General features: G+C 38.2%; 1 protein-coding gene across 1 annotated transcript in view; it reads left to right on the top strand.

Moving 5' to 3' along the window:
- The window catches only part of LOC113902480 (cytochrome b reductase 1), a 35,006-nt gene that overhangs the window by 11,345 nt on the left and 5,914 nt on the right, over nucleotides 1-17,747 (top strand). The window contains exon 2 of the mRNA XM_027557815.1: nucleotides 5,829-6,037. Coding sequence (XP_027413616.1) covers nucleotides 5,829-6,037 — 209 coding nt within the window. The remainder of the gene's footprint in view (nucleotides 1-5,828; nucleotides 6,038-17,747) is intronic.

Genomic DNA, 17,747 nt, shown 5'->3' with positions numbered 1-17,747 from the left:
TGGATAGTTTTGTAATGGTATATGGATGGAAAGCTGGTGTCAAACCAGAGATTACATCTTGGAGAATATGTATTTCACATGTCCCTGAGTTGATTATGCTGCTTAGGAACTGAGAAGATTTCTAATAAGTAAATACAACTCAAGTTACTGCGTTTCCCTCTTCATTATTGAAAGAATAATTGTAGACAGGTCTTCCTCCCTCCCTCCCTTCTTGCCTGCCTGCCTTCCCTCCTTCCTTTTCAAGTTTATCACAACAGCATGTTCCACCATCAGCCAGCCTGGGTGGGAGGGGTGTTTGGGGGAGAATGGATACATGTATATGTATGACTGAGTCCCTTCACTGTTCACCTGAAATCACCACAACGTTGTTAATCAGCTATACACCAATACAAAATAAAAAGTTTAAAGTTAAAAAAAATTTTTAACGTATTTTTCTCATACATGTGTTCATGTTTCCCCTTCTTTTCTTGCCCCAAATGGTTTTGCCATCTCGGACCTGTAACAGAAAACCCTTGTTTCAGTCACAAGTAGCTGTCTGATAGCATTTCCCCTCCTCATGGGCTTCTGAGAACTTTTTCTTCCTTCTCACTGAACCTCAGGAATGGTGTCTAGGTAAGTGCCAAGCCAGAGAAGCAAGAAATATTTAAATTCCACTCTACAGGCAGTTTTTACTGCTGTTGAAAAAAGCTTCTTGTTGAAGAAATGTGGTTGATTTGTTAAGGTTGCCCTTTCTCCTGAAGTTCACCATATTTGGGTTATTTATGCATTTTAAAAGGCACATAAACACATTATGCAAATGCATCACTTTGGAGTTATCCTCCATTTATCCAGAGAGCATTTGAAACTTAGCTACCGTGCAGAACTTCTCTATCACCAGGACAGGTGCTGAAAACTCCGTGCCTGCCTCCTATGAGAGAGCCACTGAGGTTTCCACAAGCTTCCTACTTAGAAGGTGAGACTAATTGCCTATTAGGTTTGCAGGCTTACAGAAATTTTATTCATGAACTCTTTCAACCATACAGAAACTAATAGATCCCCATGTAGTCACCATCCATATTTAAAGATGTTAAAAGAGTTTTGCCATCCTAAAAATTTATCAACTAGAACTTAAAGCTGGTAGGAATAATAGATAGTGCAGGCTGATGAGAGGAGAGGTTGGAGGCAGGCACCCTAACCTGGGCAAGAAACTAAAAGAGGAGATAGAAAATTCTAAAACTAGACTCAAGGACTAGAGAAAACAAAAACGTAATTATCTGGGCCCACTTGGATCAGAGGTAAGTACCTCTCCTGCTTCATAGCAATAGGACAGTATGTTTTACTGATAACCCCAAACCATCAATAAAAGATTGGATTGTGTCCCACTCCTGCTATTGCTAGAGAAGGAAAGCTAGTGGGCAACTGACTTGAAAATCATTTGGGTAAATGTGAAAAGTTTAAAAATCAAGTTTTGACACTCAAAGAGGGTAGACTTTCAGTTTTGTGAAAAATTTGACACATTTTTCGGGGTTCTTGCAGTATGGAGAAGAGTGAAAGTTCTTTACTGGGAACATAGTTGTCTTTGAATTTTGGACATTTTTCAGGTACTTTTTGTTCAAGAACCACATACATGCAGAAAAGTACCTAAATCATAAGGGACGTGTTTTCATCGCATGAGCACACTCATGCTCGCATCATGAGACAACATTCCAGGCACCCCAGAATCCCCCTGGTAACCCTTGAACTCTCCTCATCCTTGATAACTATTCCTGATTTCTAACATCTGAGCTTAGTTTTGATTTTGGAAATTTTGGGTATAATATGACCCAGATTAGGGAGGAAAAGCTGTCGTGATTCATGGCTCATAATTTGCTTTTCAGGGAAACAGCCTGAGTATTTCCCTTATGCATATGGATTCATCCATTCAAGCCCTGCAATCTAAGAGTCCTTCCCCTGGGTGGTGCCTGGAGGATATGATGCTGATGATGATGATGATGCTGGTGATAGCAATGATATTAATTTAAAAACACAATGATATTGAGCAAACTACTTCACCTCTCTGTGCCTCCACTTCCTCCTCTGTGTAGCAGTAATAATAACTATGCCTTCCTCACAGAGTTGAGTTGATCATTATAATGAAAACAAGTAGAGCACTTAGTATGGTGCCTACTACCTTACAAGAGCTCGGTTTCGTGTGTGTGTGTGTGTGTGTGTGCCCTCATATTTCTGCCCTCAAAGACATTGAAGTAGGATGACAAAGGATGTTGAACTAACTTTTATTTTTTTAATTTCATTTTTTTTTTTTTGGCCATGCCATACAGTTTGTGGGATCTCAGTTCCCTGACCAAGGATTGAACCTGGGCCACAACAGTAAAAGCCTGGAATCCTAACCACTACACCACCAGGGAACTTCCTGAACTAGCTTTTAAAAGCATACCTTTTTGGAATTCCCTGGGGGACCAGTGGCCAGGACTTGGTGCTTTCACCATCAGGCCTGGGTTCAATCCCTGGTTGGGGAACTAGGATCCTGGAAGCTACAGGGCAAAGCACCCCCTAAACATATACCTTTCAAGGTGTTGTATTAAATGGCTTGAAAAGATTTATTGACTATAGAAATGATTACCTGTAAAGTTTCTATGTCCTCAAGGAAATATTGATATAATCAATCAACATTTATAAGATAGCCATATATGCACTAAAATGAGTAGGTAGTCAACCTTCAGAATTTGGATTAGATAAAAGAAATCTGTCCTAACTGTGGTGCCTGCCTCTCAAATGTTAGAAAGGAACCAAAGAATAGGAAGATTGACATCTTGTGCTGAAAGCTTTAAAGTGCCTGAATTCACATCTATTAATATCTTTGTAGGTTTTTTGTGTTTCTGCCTGAAAATGGACAAGATAATCTTTTACATTTTATGATCCAATTAAGTTTCTTATACTCAAAATATAAATGTCTTTGAAGGGAAAAGGCAGCAGCTTGTGCTGCTGCTGCTTTTCTGGAATTAAGAAATTTCTGTGACCCATTGCTAATATAATGGGACCTATTTCCAAGAGAGTATTCTTTAAACTTTTCAACCTGCCATACGTTTCCAGATATTTAAATTTTCCCTGAAATGAACATAAGGAGTGGGATGAGGGTAGGTTGGGGCAGGATATTACCTTCCAAACAAAATTAATTGCATGCTGGATAGGGTGGCCATATAATCTATTGATTAAGCCAGGTTGAAAATCAGATTATTAGCAGGAGCCCAGAAATCCCTCGTGCATTCCTTTCTGGTTGCTGGATAGGGTGGCCATATAATCTATTGATTAAGCCAGGTTGAAAATCAGATTATTAGCAGGAGCCCAGAAATCCCTCGTGCATTCCTTTCTGGTTGCTATACCCCTTCTTCACAAGGGCAGCCACTATCTTGACTCTTCAATTTTTTAAATCTTTTATTTATTTTTTAAAAGTATATGGCAATTAATTAATTAGGTTTTGGCCACCTGGGGTCTTAGTTCCCTGACCAGGAATCAAACCCATGTCCCTTGCATTGGAAGCATGGAGAGTCTTGACCACTAAATTGCCAGAGAAGTTCCTGTCTTGATTTTTCTTATTTCAAAGATGAGTGTTGCCTATTTTTATATTTCATATCAATTGAATCATACAGTGTGTATTTGTTTATGTCTAGTTTCTTGGCATTGACATTATAGATTGATCCATATCATTGAGTGAAGTTCTAGTTTTATTTTTTTATTTTTATTTTATTTTATTTTTTTAAGTTCTAGTTTTAGATCATTCATGCCATGGTATGAATATATCACAATTTATTTATTCAGTCTCTTCATGATGAACATTTGGGAATTTCCCAGGTTTTGGCCACAACAAATAGTGCTATAATACTACTCTTAATACATGTCTTTTGGTGAATGTATGTATATATTTCTTTGGGGCATATGCCCAGGAGTAGAATTAATATATAATAATGGCTCAGTGGTAAAAAACCCACCTGTCAATGCAGGAGACATGGGTTTGATGCCTGGGTTGGAAGATTCCCTGGAGAAAGAAATGGCAACCTACTCCAGTATTGTTGCCTGGGAAATCCCATGGACAGGGGAGCCTGGTGGACTACCATCCATGGGGTTGCAAAAGAGTTAGACATGACTCCAGTTCAGTTCAGTTCAGTCGCTCAGTCGTGTCCAACTCTTTGCGACCCCATGAATCGCAGCACGCCAGGCCTCCCTGTCTATCACCAACTCCTGGACTTCACTCAGACTCATGTCCATTGAGTCAATGATGCCATCCAGCCATCTCATCCTCTGTCGTCCCCTTCTCCTCCTGCCCCAAATCCCTCCCAGCATCAGAGTCTTTTCCAATGAGTCAACTCTTCACATGAGGTGGCCAAAGTACTGGAGTTTCAGCTTTAGTATCATTCCTTCCAAAGAAATCCCAGGGCTGATCTCCTTCAGAATGGACTGGTTGGATCTCCTTGCAGTCCAAGGGACTCTCAAGAGTCTTCTCCAACACCAAAGTTCAAAAGCATCAATTCTTCGGCGCTCAGCCTTATTCACAGTCCAACTCTCGCATCCATACATGACCACAGGAAAAAGCATAGCCTTGACTTGACGGACCTTTGTTGGCAAAGTAATGTCTCTGCTTTTGAATATGCTATCTAGGTTGGTCATAACTTTCCTTCCAAGGAGTAAGCATCTTTTAATTTCATGGCTGCAGTCACCATCTGCAGTGATTTTGGAGCTCCCAAAAATAAAGTCTGACACTGTTTCCACTGTTTCTCCATCTATTTCCCATGAAGTGATGGGACCAGATGCCATGATCTTCGTTTTCTGAATGTTGAGCTTTAAGTCAACTTTTTCACTCTCCACTTTCACTTTCATCAGCAGGCTTTTGAGTTCCTCTTCACTTTCTGCCATAAGGGTGGTGTCATCTGCATATCTGAGGTTATTGATATTTCTCCTGGCAATCTTGATTCTAGCTTGTGTTTCTTCCAGTCCAGCATTTCTCATGATGTACTCTGCATAGAAGTTAAATAAGCAGGGAGACAATATACAGCCTTGAGCAACTAAATAACAACAAAAGGTATGCATAAGTTTAGCTTAAGTAGATACTGCTAGTTTTCCCAAGTGTTTGTTCTCCTTTAAACTCTCAGCAGCAGAGCATGAGAGTTTTGTTGTTTCATAGCCTCTCCAGTACTCAGTATTTTCCGTGTTCAGCCATTCAGACGTGTGATAGAGGTATTCTCATTTCTCTGTTGACCAATGAAGTTGATATCTTTATTATGCTTACTAGTCACTTGGATATACTCTTTTATGAAATACTTAGAAATACTCTTTCGTCTATTTAAATCTTTGCGCTTATTTTTTCTATTCTTTAGCCTGTCTTTTTCTTGTCAAATTAAGGCACTTATATGAAGAAACCAGACCATAAGATTAGGAATTTAGTTTGGGACATGTTGAGTTTGAGATATTTGAGAGGCATCTATGTAGAGATGTCAAGAAGCCATTGGAATATGTAGGTCTGGAGTTCAGAAGTTCTGGGCTGGAGATGAGAATTTTGGAGTCCCAACCATGGAGGTAGCATTTTAGTGAGAGACTGAATGAGATCACCCACAGAGAGAGGAAAAAATCCTAAGACTGAGCCTGAGAGGCATCAAGGTTCATTCGTAAGTTGGGAGTAAAGAAGATGCCAGCAAAGAGCTTAAGAAGAAACCACTGAGAGGCAGGGAAGAGAGGAGAAGCCAAAGTTAACAGAAAAGGGTTTCATAGAAGGGAGTGTTCACTGTGTCAAAATGTTCATCTCGTGTTGGTTAAAAGAACAGCAACACTACATTCTGTGCCCTTTTTTCTCTCTTCAGCCATCATTGTATACAGACTGCCATGGACCTGGAAATGCAGCAAGCTCCTGATGAAATCCATCCATGCAGGGCTAAACACTGTTGCTGCCATTCTTGCAATTATTTCTCTGGTGGCTGTTTTTGATTTCCACAATGCCAAGAAGATCCCCAATATGTACAGTCTGCACAGCTGGGTTGGACTGACAGCTGTCATTCTCTACATCTTACAGGTCAGTATCTCAGTGTATTTCTAAACAAGATACAAAAAGTAAAACAATTCAGATACTGTCGATGTTTTCTGTTTTTCATAGTTTCTTGGAAATCATTTCATTTCCACTAGTCATCATTCAGTTTGTTTCCATTATAAGTATTTTCCCTTGAGAGGGCACCAGAATTCAGTTATGAGCATGATTGTGAGGTTTCAAATATGGACATATGTATGTTGAGAAAGTGCCATCTCACCATTTCTAGGCTGCCATCGTTCGCTCTTTAAATTCCATGTGCTGGATGAACTAGCACAGGCAAGAGCTCGATATTTCTTCCCCACATTCCCTGTCATTTCTATTTTCTAAGTTTATGAGTAAAGAGATGAATTTTTGCATCTTTGTTAGATTTTGAAGGCTCAGTGATTGTTTTATTTTCATTTCACTCATTAAATGTCTTTATTTATTAAAAACACATACTCTTGAGGGCACTATTTTTAAACATGTTAAGGGAGTGAGATAGGAATTTGGCTGTTCAAGGTCACAAAAGTAAAGGTTAATTTTTTAAGTTTTTGGTGTTAACCATTTTGTTGAAAAATCTTTGTAAACTATGTCAATTCATTTCCCTTCCTTAGTACATATATCCAACTCCTGATTGGGACATCATTGTGAACTTACTTTCCTGTGGATATAGGAGAAGAAATGGGAGTGAGTTTGTAAAGCCTCAAGGCATATCTTAGAATATATGAATGTATGACCTTTTTAAATAGGGATCTCTTAGAAGACATTTATTTGTCATTTTTCTTCTTCTTAAGTAAGGATTTTAAAGCCTTAAGTCTTCTTTAATTTTAACTAAATAGAAGTTGCTAGCTATACGGACACTATTAATTATTTAATTTGGATCAGCATGCCAGGAGATAAGGATCAGGGGATTGAAAGGTGCCAGACAAGAGGGGAGCATGGGGAAAATCCTATATCAAACATGATCTTCCTGATCAAGAAGGAACAAGGAAAAGATGCCATGCTGGATGGCCGGGCCAAGCCCAGATCTCCTGCCCTCAAAGTTGATTTTCCCTCAGTGTTCTCATCTGGAACAGTGTCCTCCTCTGCTGCAGTCAGTGGGCCGTTTCCCTTCAGAGTAGGATGGTACGAGCAGGGGACATCCCTCAGTTGCTTTGGGGGTCCCCTTGGCCTACTACCATCTTTTTGGGACTTTCTCAGCTCGCTGTTCTGCTTTCAGCTGTCTGTTCCCCTCACTTTGCCTCACCTCCTGTGGGCCACACCACGACGCAGTAAAGGAGAGCCAGAGTGCATTCTGCAGATACCACTGTGCATTCTGCAGACAGCATTCTGCTTACCTCCTGTAACCCCTTAAGTGAGATAACCTTTACGGTCACTGAGGAAGAACAGGTGGCAGAGCTAGGACTCAGGTCCTGGTCTTGCCAATCCTGAGCCCTCCCCGCTTGCTTCTGCTGCCTCCGCAACATCCCCATCATCACTCACCTGTGTTTGAGCATCCTCGGTGGAGGGCCGTGTCTCTGAGAAGCCGAATGGAAACCACCCACCCCAACTCTGTGTAGCTTCCCTGTGAGAGGGTTCTGTGCTTCTGAGTACAAAGTTAAAATGGATTAGATGAAATGCCTTTACTAAGTTAGTTATACACCAAAGCATTCTCTGAACACTTGCAAAGATGTATCAGAATGTTAATGCTGATGATCTCTATGGGGCTGTATTCTAGTTGATTATTTTTCTTTTCACTTTCTGCATCTTCTAAATATAGATGCATTTCTTGTATAACAATAAAAAGCTTTTAAAATGAAAACAAAGTTTCTTACACTAGATCTTTTAAACTGGAATTTCTGAAAACTAATTTTATGCTGTGCTCTATATCTTAATATGTAAGATTAGGAAATATATATTGGAGAAGGCAATGGCAACCCACTCCAGTACTCTTGCCTGGAGAATCCCAGGGATGGGGGAGCCTGGTGGGCTGCCGTCTATGGGGTTGCACAGAGTCGGACACGACTGAAGTGACTTAGCAGCAGCAGCAAGAAATATATCGGGATTAGCAAAAAAGAGAATATTTATTCTAAAATTTTGGGGTCTTAGATAAAATGGTTCTCAGAGGAATATAGGCTTAAATGTGTTTATTTATTGGAAAGAAAAACTTAAAATATATAAATGAAGTATTCACTTAAGAAAATAAAAGATTGTTTATATCTCAGTAAAACAAGGGAAAAAAAGGAAATAAAAAAGAACAGCAAAATATACAAGGAATAGTAAAGACCCCCTCCCTCCCATCCAAAAAAAATCTGTGAACAATTGTATTATTTTCTGTTGTTGCCGTAACAATTTACCACAAACATGGGGGCTTAAAACAATACAAATATATTACCTCACAGTTTCTGCACATCAGAAATCCATGTTGGCTTGGCTGGTTTCTCTGCTCAGGGTCTCACAAGGCCAAAGTCAAGGTGTTAGCTGGCCTGGGCTTTTTATAGAAAGACTCTAGGGTAGAATCAACTTGCAAAATAGGTCAGGTTGTTGGCAGAATCTAGTTCCTTGTGCTTGTAAGACTGAGGTGCTAGTCTTTCACTGGCTATTAGCTCAGGGCTGTTCCTAGCTTCTCACTCTGTTCCTTGCACATGGCCCCCCTCCATCAAACTGGCTTGGAATCTCTCTGACTTCTCCCTCTTTCTCCTCTTCATCTCTTCTTCCTCCAGCCAAAGTTCTCTGCTTTTGAAAGGGTTTATGTGATTAGATTGGGCTGCCCATATAATCCAGGGTTTTTCCCCAATCAGAAGCATCCATAACCTTAATTACATCAGGAAAGTGTCTTTTGCTACTATAATGTATTCACAGCTTGCAGGGATTAAGCTGTAGACATCTTTGGGAAAAGGCATGATTTAGCCTATCAGAACCATAAATTTAAAAAAAAAAAAATAGAAGAAATTATAGATAAAATGAAAAGCTGGTTCTTTAAAACAAGTAGAATAAAATAAAAGTGCACGTGAGCAAATTGCTTCAGTTGTGTCCAAGTCTTCGCGACTATAGACTGTAGCCCACCAGGCTTCTCTGTCCATCGTGTTCTCCAGGCAAGAATACTGGAGTGGGTTGCCATGTCCTCCTCCAGGGGATCTTTCCAACCCAGGGACTGAACCCACATCTCCTGCGTCTACTGCATTGGTAGGTGTGTTCTTTACCACTAGCACCACCTAGGAAGCCCAGGATAAAAATAGATAAACCACTGCAAATCTGATTGAGAAAAAGCATAATATACACATCATTCAGAATTTTAAAAATATAATCACAGATACAAATAATATTTTAAAATTAGGACCGTTTATTAAATTTTAATAATATGGTAATATTCTTTAAAATCTTAAAGAAAAAATGATTATTTTCTTGCCAAGTATAAACTAACAAGTTGACCCAAGAGGAATTAGAAAACCTAAGCAGACCAATAACATTATAAGCGATTCGTCAGGTCATTTGAAATCTATCATTTAAAAAAGACATTAGGAGAAGGCAATGGTAACCCACTCCAGTACTGTTGCCTGGAAAATCCCATGGGCAGAGGAGCCTGGTAGGCTGCAGTCCATAGGGTCGCTAAGAGTCAGACACAACTGAGCAACTTCACTTTCACTTTGCACTTTCATGCATTGGAGAAGGAAATGGCAACCCACTCCAGTGTTCTTGCCTGGAGAATCCGAGGGACAGGGGAGCCTGGTGGGCTGCTGTCTATGGGGTCGCACAGAGTCGGACACGACTGAAGTGACTTAGCAGCTTAGCAGTTCCAGATTGTTTTATACTTTGACCTACAAGGAACTAATACTTTAAACCAATCCAGTACATTGGGAGGAAACAAGCTCTTCTTCAACGTGGCCCCATTGTGTACTGCATACTTCATATCTAAGGAGGCGGCTTTAATAATAAACACCTTTACCAACATCTAACAGCAAACATAAGCTTAAACTCTGAAATACTGAAGACATTTCCATTAAAAAATAAAACACTGATGTTTGCAACCTTTGTATTCAATTTCATTTTAGAGGTTTTAGCTAATGTACAGCTAATGAAAAAAATACATATAAATAATACAAAATTTGTGACCTTTTTTCCTGTTTTCAGATCATATGATATCTACAAATCCAAGAGATGACTAAATTATGAAAGAATTTGGAAAAGTATCTGGATAAAAGATAGCCAACAGAATCCAATGACTTTTCCCTATACTACAAATAACCACGTAGAATAGGAAGTAGAATCCTGTAAATTTTACAGTGCAGTACTATAAAATTCTACCAAAAAACAGAAAATATGGTATGAAGAGAGGAATACCATGCTACTGAGAGAGAAAAATTAATATAGAAACATTCTTCCTTCTTCAACTGTATTTTTATTATAATTTTAAACCCAATGAGAATTTTAAACTTTATGCAAAAGAATAAGTGCCCAAGGATAACCAAGAAAATTTTGAAGTGCAGGGAGACCTGCTTTATTCAAAACAAGGTATTCCCACAGGAATAAACAAAATATATTCATGGCCAGAACACAGAAGACAGACAGTATATATAATAACTTTTTCTATGGCATTATAGTATTTTAATTTACCAGGGAAAGAATGCTTATTTAATCAATGTTATCATCATAACTGACTGCCCATTTGAAGGAAACCAAACAAAAAGACTATGTATATCACACAAAAGAAAAAAAAGATACCAGATACAGTAGATTAAAGATATGGATATAAAAAAAAATCCAAAATCAAAAGAGAAAAAGAAAATTAAAAAGCATGTAATCTGTATAATACTGAGGTAGGGCAGGCTATAAGGTTGACAAGAAATCTAGAAGGAAAAGAAAGACATATATGGGTACATAAATTTTTTTAAAATTATTTTCATCTCTTAATATTTTGGGGGGATTGGTTCCAGGACCCTCTCAGATACCAAATTCCAAAGATACTCAAGCTTCTTGTAAAAATTGGTGTGGTATTTGCATACAGGACTTGCCTGGTGGGTCAGATGGTAAAGAATCAGCCTGCAATGAGGAAGACCTGGGTTTGATCCCTAGGCTGGGAAGATCCCTTGCAGGAGGGCATGGCAACCCACTCCAGTATTGCCTGGAGAATCCCCATGGACAGAAGAGCCTGGTGGCTACAGTCCATGGAGTTGCAAAGAGTGGGACTCGACTGAGTGACTAAGCACATATTTGCATATAACCTATATGCATTCTCCCATATACTTTAAATCATCTGTAGATTACTTACAATACCTAATACAATTTAAATGCTATGTGAATACAATGTAAATCCTATATAAATATTTCCTGGTCTATGGCAAATTCATGTTTTGCTTTTTGGAACTTTCTGCAGTTATTTTTCTGAACATTTTTTTTTTTATCTCTGGTTGGTGGAATTTATGGATTCTGAACCTGGGGCTATAGAGGACTGTTTGTATATGTGACCAAAGATAATAAATCACCAGGAACTGCTCAAGGAGATATGGGGAGTAATCTTGTTATGTGTTAAGGCTTAATGTGTTTAATATACAAAACAACTCCTAAAAATCAATAATTAAAAAGTCAACCTAATAGAATTATGAACAAAAGATTTGGACAGTTCAGATAAGAAAGAATTAAATCACCAATGAGCATATGAGAAAATGTCCAACCTCACTAAGAAATTAGAGAAATGTAAGTTAAAATAACAATAAAATGTAATTTTCCTCCCATGAAATAGACAGAACAATAATGATATCCATTGCTGGCATAGAGGTGAGAGGTAAGGGTACGCTCCTACACTGCTTATGGAAAAGTGAATTGCCACCAAATTAGGGAAGTAGTTTGTTAATATCTATTATTTTTTAAAAAAATATGTATATACTTTTACACAACATTGTAACATATATACTTACTCTTTAACCTAGCAGTCCCACATTTGGGGAGATCAGAAATAAAATGCTGTCACAAAAGGAACTCTAAAAAAGGATTTTTAGTGCAGCAGTGCTTGCAGGAAATGGGAAGCAAACTAAATGACCATCAATAAGAACCTGTGGTAAATCTGTTGAATATGACACAGCTATTACAAAGAATGTAGTTCTGTCTAGTGTGTGATATGTATGCATGCTCAGTTGTATCTCTTTGTGAACCCCATGGACTATAGCCTGCCAGGCTCCTCTGTCCATGGGATTCTCCAGGCAAGAATACTGGAGTGGGTTGCCATTTCCTTCTCCGGGGGATCTTCCTGACCCTGGGATTGAACCCGGCATCTCTTGCATCTCCTATATGTTCTTCAATGTAAAAAAATACTGAAGAATAATGTGTATAGTAAAGTGTCATTTGAGAAGGGGGGAGGAAAGAAAGGGAAAAAAGCATTTATGTGTAGATGGGTAAAGAAAGTTATGGGAGAATATACCAGAATACTATTGTGGGGTTGTTGGGGAATTATTTGTTCTGGGGGAGGGTATTAAATTTTTAAATGCATCTTGTTTTTCTTGCTTGAACTTGTGGCTCTTTTGTCTTAAAATATAAGTAAATCACATGTCACAAAAGATCATATATACACAATTTTTAAAACTAAATAAGCAAACAGTGTTCCCTCAAATCAGGTTGTGAATATTCATGTCACGTGTGGTAACTTCTGGTTGGTTGTTTGGAGACCAGATGAACCATTTCCTTCCTATTCCTTTTCTGGGAAAGATGACTACATTCCAACTTTATTCGGTTATTGCATCCAAGCTGTTTTTAAGTTACTTGCATTGCTTCCCTGAAGAAGTGACAGAAGAGATCACCCAGATGTTCTCAGGAAGAAATTAAACGAAAGAATATTTCCTATCCCCATGGAAAGAAACCAATTCTAAGCTTGCTTTCTTCGCTTTTGATAGGAGCTAAGCCTCTTTCTTAGGCTTCCCTGGTGGCTCAGACGGTAAAGCGTCTGCCTGCAATGTAGGAGACCTGGGTTCGATTCCTGGGGTTGGGAAGACCTCCTGGAGAAGGAAATGGCAGCCCACTCCAGTACTCTTGCCTAGAAAATCCCATGGACGGAGGAGTCTGGTAGGCTACAGTCCATGGGGTTGCAAAGAGCCTGACACGACTTCACTTTCACTTTCAAGCCTCTTTCTTATTAAGATTTACAAAGATCCCTCCCTATTCTTAGTTGTAAAAATTCATGAACCACAAAAACATGCTTTGACAGAGATGTGCCTCTGTCAGATTAAGTTAGAAGTAAAAAAGGGGAACCATTTTCTCCGTGAATCAGGACGAATTCTCCGTAAGTGGAGGTTCTCAGAGCTGCCGCTTGTAGGTGGAGAACAGGAAGTCCCCCCCTCTTGGAGCAGCTACAGCAGCCTGCTTGCTGCTCACTTGCACAGCCGCCAACTGTTGTGCACTTCAATTGCAAAGTATAATTGTGTGCAGGCCATTCATCCACGTTTGTGAGGTCTGTTTGCATTCTTCCCAAGACCAACTCAGTAAACAAACCTACCACAGAGTATGAAGAGCATGGAAGAGATTGTCAAGAGATTACCTTAGCGATCTTGAACTTTGGTTTAACCACTTTATAAAGTCAAGATTTACCGGCCAAATGAAGCCAGGGTCCAGGCTGTTTCAATAAATGAAAAGAAGCAAGAAAGGGGACTAGCAACAAAGCAATACAACCAAAACAAGCTGAAAGTCTTCACGCTTCCTGTGTTTGTCTATGAATTGCAAAGCATTTCAAATTTTAGGCTCTTTTTTTCTACTTGTGACATCTAGCCTATGGGGGATTTAAAAAAAAAAAAAGCCAGTGTGTGTGTGTGTATGTAGAAGTTATGAATCGTAATAAAATTAACTCTCATAATTCCACTATCCACCTTAATTTAGAAAACATAGAACCCCTCTCCCCCTCAACTTGATCCCACATTTTTCTACCTATCCTAACTCCTGCAGGTAACCATTTTCCAGAACCTTTTTCTCATTCCTGTTTTTCTTTGTAATTTTACTACATGCTGTAAATTCCCGAACAATATGTTGTTTACTTTGTATTTTTTATTTTTTTAAGAAACAGTATCATTAAGTATTTGATTACAATTTTTTTCATTCTATCGATTCAACTATACCGACTCCTCTAGCTGTAGTTTAATCATTTCTACTTTTGTATTCTGCTGCATAAATAGGCCACACATTTACTTATCTATTCTCCTGCTATTACACTTTTAGATGATTTTGAGTTGTATTCTGTTTCTGACAATGCTGAATTGATCATTCACATACACATCTCTTGGCCCTCATATGCAAAGGTTTCTCTGGCGGTATTCTTACAATAACAGTTGTATGCTCAGTCTAAAAGAGTGTCAACTTGTTTTCCAAAGTGTTTCCAATTATGTTGCTGTCAGCAGCAAATAAGAGTTCACATATGGCACATTGTTGCCAACATGCATCCTCTTCTCACTTTTTAAGTATTGCCAAAGTGGTGGGTATAAAATGATGTCTTGTGATTTTCTTGTTTATTTCACTGGTTACTCAGGGTTCACCTCTAAAAAAAGATACCTGTTTGTGTCTTTTGTGCATTTAAACAATGAGTTTGTTTTCCTTTTTCTTAAAGGTTTGTAGGTATTCTGTGTCAGATTCCTGTTCATTTATATGTATTATATATATCTTCAAGCATTGAGGCTTGTATTTTCTCTTTTCTTAGCATTTTTTGACGAATAGAAATTCTTAATTTTAGTGAAACAAATTAATCATCTTTTCCTTTAGGTTATCATTTTTTGTTTTGTTTTGATGACTTGTTTATGAAATCCTTCTGTACCGTGAGGTCAAAACAAACCAGTTCTCAGGTTCTACTCCAGACCTCCTAGATCAAAAACTCAACGATGGAGGGTGGGGGAGGGGGAAGGTGGGTGGGCCCCGCAATATGTGCTTTCATGGTCCCTGAAAGTGACTCAGATACACACTAATATTTGAGAACAGTTGGTCGAAGAGAAAAACCTATGAATAGCCAAGAGGTTACATTACAATAATATTATTGGAAATATTAATTTCTTTTATGTTTTCTATTAAGAGTATTAAAGTTTTGTCTTTGATATGAAGTATACTTAATTCATCTAGAATTGTTAGTTCATGATGAGATACTGTTATCTAACTTCATTTTTTCTGCAGATTGATAAGCTCTTTCCCCAGCACCATTTATTGAATTGTCCCTGTCTTTGCCATTTATCTGCACTGCCAGTTTTGTCTCTTTTTCTCTGCATCCAAGCCAGTGGAATTGAAGAGTATAGAAGTATTAAAGTATATATTTGTTGTCGTTTAGTCATTCAGTTGTGTCCAACTCTTTTGCAACCCTATGGACTGTAGTCTATGGGATTTTCCAGGTAAGAATACTGGCGTGGATTTCCATTTCCTTCTCCAGGGATCTTCCTGACCCAGGCATCAAACTCACATCTCCTGCCCTGGCAGGCAGATTCTTTACAACTGAGCCACCAGGGAAGCTGTTGAAGTACACAGAAGTATATAGAAGTATTTACAGGGTATAAAATAGAGGTAGAGATAAGAATCTTTGTACTGTTCTTTTTTTGAAGAGGATACTTCTAATATTTCACTATTCAGTACAGATGCTTCACATTTTCTCTTATTCCAGTTTGTGAATTGGTTTTGTTTTTCTTTTGAAATCATGAAAGTGAAAATCGCTCAGTCACGTCTGAGTCTTAGTGACCCCATGGACTATACAGTCTATGGAATTCTCCAGGCCAGAATGCTGGAGTGGGTAGTGCTTCCCTTCTCCAAGGGATCTTCCCAACCCAGGGATTGAACCCAGGTCTCCCACATTGCAGGCAGATTCTTTACCATCTGAGCCACCAGGGAAGACCTGAGATCATGAATGAATGTATAATTTTATTGGATGTTTTTTGTGTATGTTGAGATGTGACTTCGGTTTTTCCTCTTTAATCTGTTAACGTAGTCAGTTACATCAATGGATATTCTAATATTAAACTTGGGTAAATTGAAAACATTTTTAATTGTTTCAAGATTCTCTTTTGCTCTCTGAAATATTCAGATTCTTATCTCTTATTGTTTTATCTGTGTACTAACTAGGCTTCTCAGAAATGCCACGTCACAACTTTATAACTTTTGTTTAACAGGAGAAAATGTGGTCCCTGACTTTTTCCTTGCTTACATCCAAATATCTGGTAGTATTTATGAACACAGGACTTGGAATCCGGAAGACCTCAGTTTGAATCAGTTTCATTCATTTGTAATTTGTGACCTTTGGACTTGTTATTGAACTTTTCTGGGCTTAGTTTGCTCACTTAGTAAGACTTTCATACATCCTTCACAACATCATAGGAACCACGGACAAATAATGCATCGAAAGGCTCAGACTAGGGCTTAGCGTACTAGAATGACACAAGTCAACTGTTGTTATTAAAACTGGAAGCCTTGTGGTAGGCTCCTTTACAACCTGAAGATGACCTTTTCATTTCAGCTATAGATCATTAACACCTTCATGGTTGAGAATATCATTTTATGTCATTGAAATTTTATTCATGATTTATCCATGGAAATATATTTTTTCCATATTCCTATTCTCCTGCCTCTTCTGAGATTCCTAAGATTCTTATTGTTTTGAATGATTCTTACTGTTTTCTCTTATTTCTTTCAGAATTTATCTTGTGTGTCTCTTATAATCCCGTAAAGCTCAATGATATAAGTAGATGGGACATCAGAAATTTGCTTACAGGACCCCATTTAACTCTGTTGAAAAATACTTATCCATTTTTCAACAGAATTAAATACCAATTATGCATTGGATACCTATCTAGCTTGTGGGGGATACATCGTTCCATAAGACAAGCATGGGCCCAAAGAGAAATGCTTAGAAAAAGGAAATAAAGAATGATTAATATAAACTATACATCTTTATGTTATAAATTTGCATAATTTGGAACACTTTTAATCAAAGATAAGCATCCTGTAATTTTTTTTCTTTTCCTTTTAAAAATAACTTGATGTTGAAAAAAATGTTTTCATAGCAAAAGTAAGACTTAGAGCGCAATCACCCTGGAGTCCTGTAAGTCCGATGTCCCATCTACTTAGATCATTGAGCTTTATGGGATTATAAGAGACACACAAGATAAATCCTGAAAGAAATAAGAGAAAACATTAAGAATTATTTAAAACAATAAGAATCTTAGAAATTTCAGAAGAGGCAGGAGAATAGGAATATGGAAAAAAAAATATTTCCATGGATTAGTCACAGAAAAGATAGTGTGACTTACTCATAGAAATATATTTGTCCTAAATCCTTGGCAGTCACTCACCTAAGCCCCATTTTTGTATAGAAAGTGCAACCTGTACATTAGGATGCTTGCCCTTTGATATTAATACTAAAAGAATCAATCACTAAAGAGCACTGAAGGAGGATTAGGAACACTCTGAACCACCAAGGAGGACTCTCTGAACCCTTTCTAATATATTCAGGCATTTGTGACGTTAATGAAAAATAAAGTATGCAAACCAGCCTATAAAATGCATTTTCAGTTACTTTGCATTCATTACTATTGCCTTTATGCTGATTTCTAAATGTGTTTTAGGGCTTCAAACCCCTTCTGTTTTCATTCTTCTCTATCCCCCTTTGATCTCAATCAGGAAAAATGAACAGTGATGCTAGTGTTTCTTCTCATTCTCGTGTCTTCTCATAGTTGTTTTGTTAGGGTGGTAGATCCCAAAGAGATAGCTGAAAAAAAAATACCCCTCTAAACTC

The sequence above is a fragment of the Bos indicus x Bos taurus genome, chromosome 2 (assembly GCF_003369695.1).
Source record: "Bos indicus x Bos taurus breed Angus x Brahman F1 hybrid chromosome 2, Bos_hybrid_MaternalHap_v2.0, whole genome shotgun sequence".
Lineage (NCBI taxonomy): Eukaryota > Metazoa > Chordata > Mammalia > Artiodactyla > Bovidae > Bos > Bos indicus x Bos taurus.
This window is presented reverse-complemented; position numbering and strand designations above follow the sequence as displayed.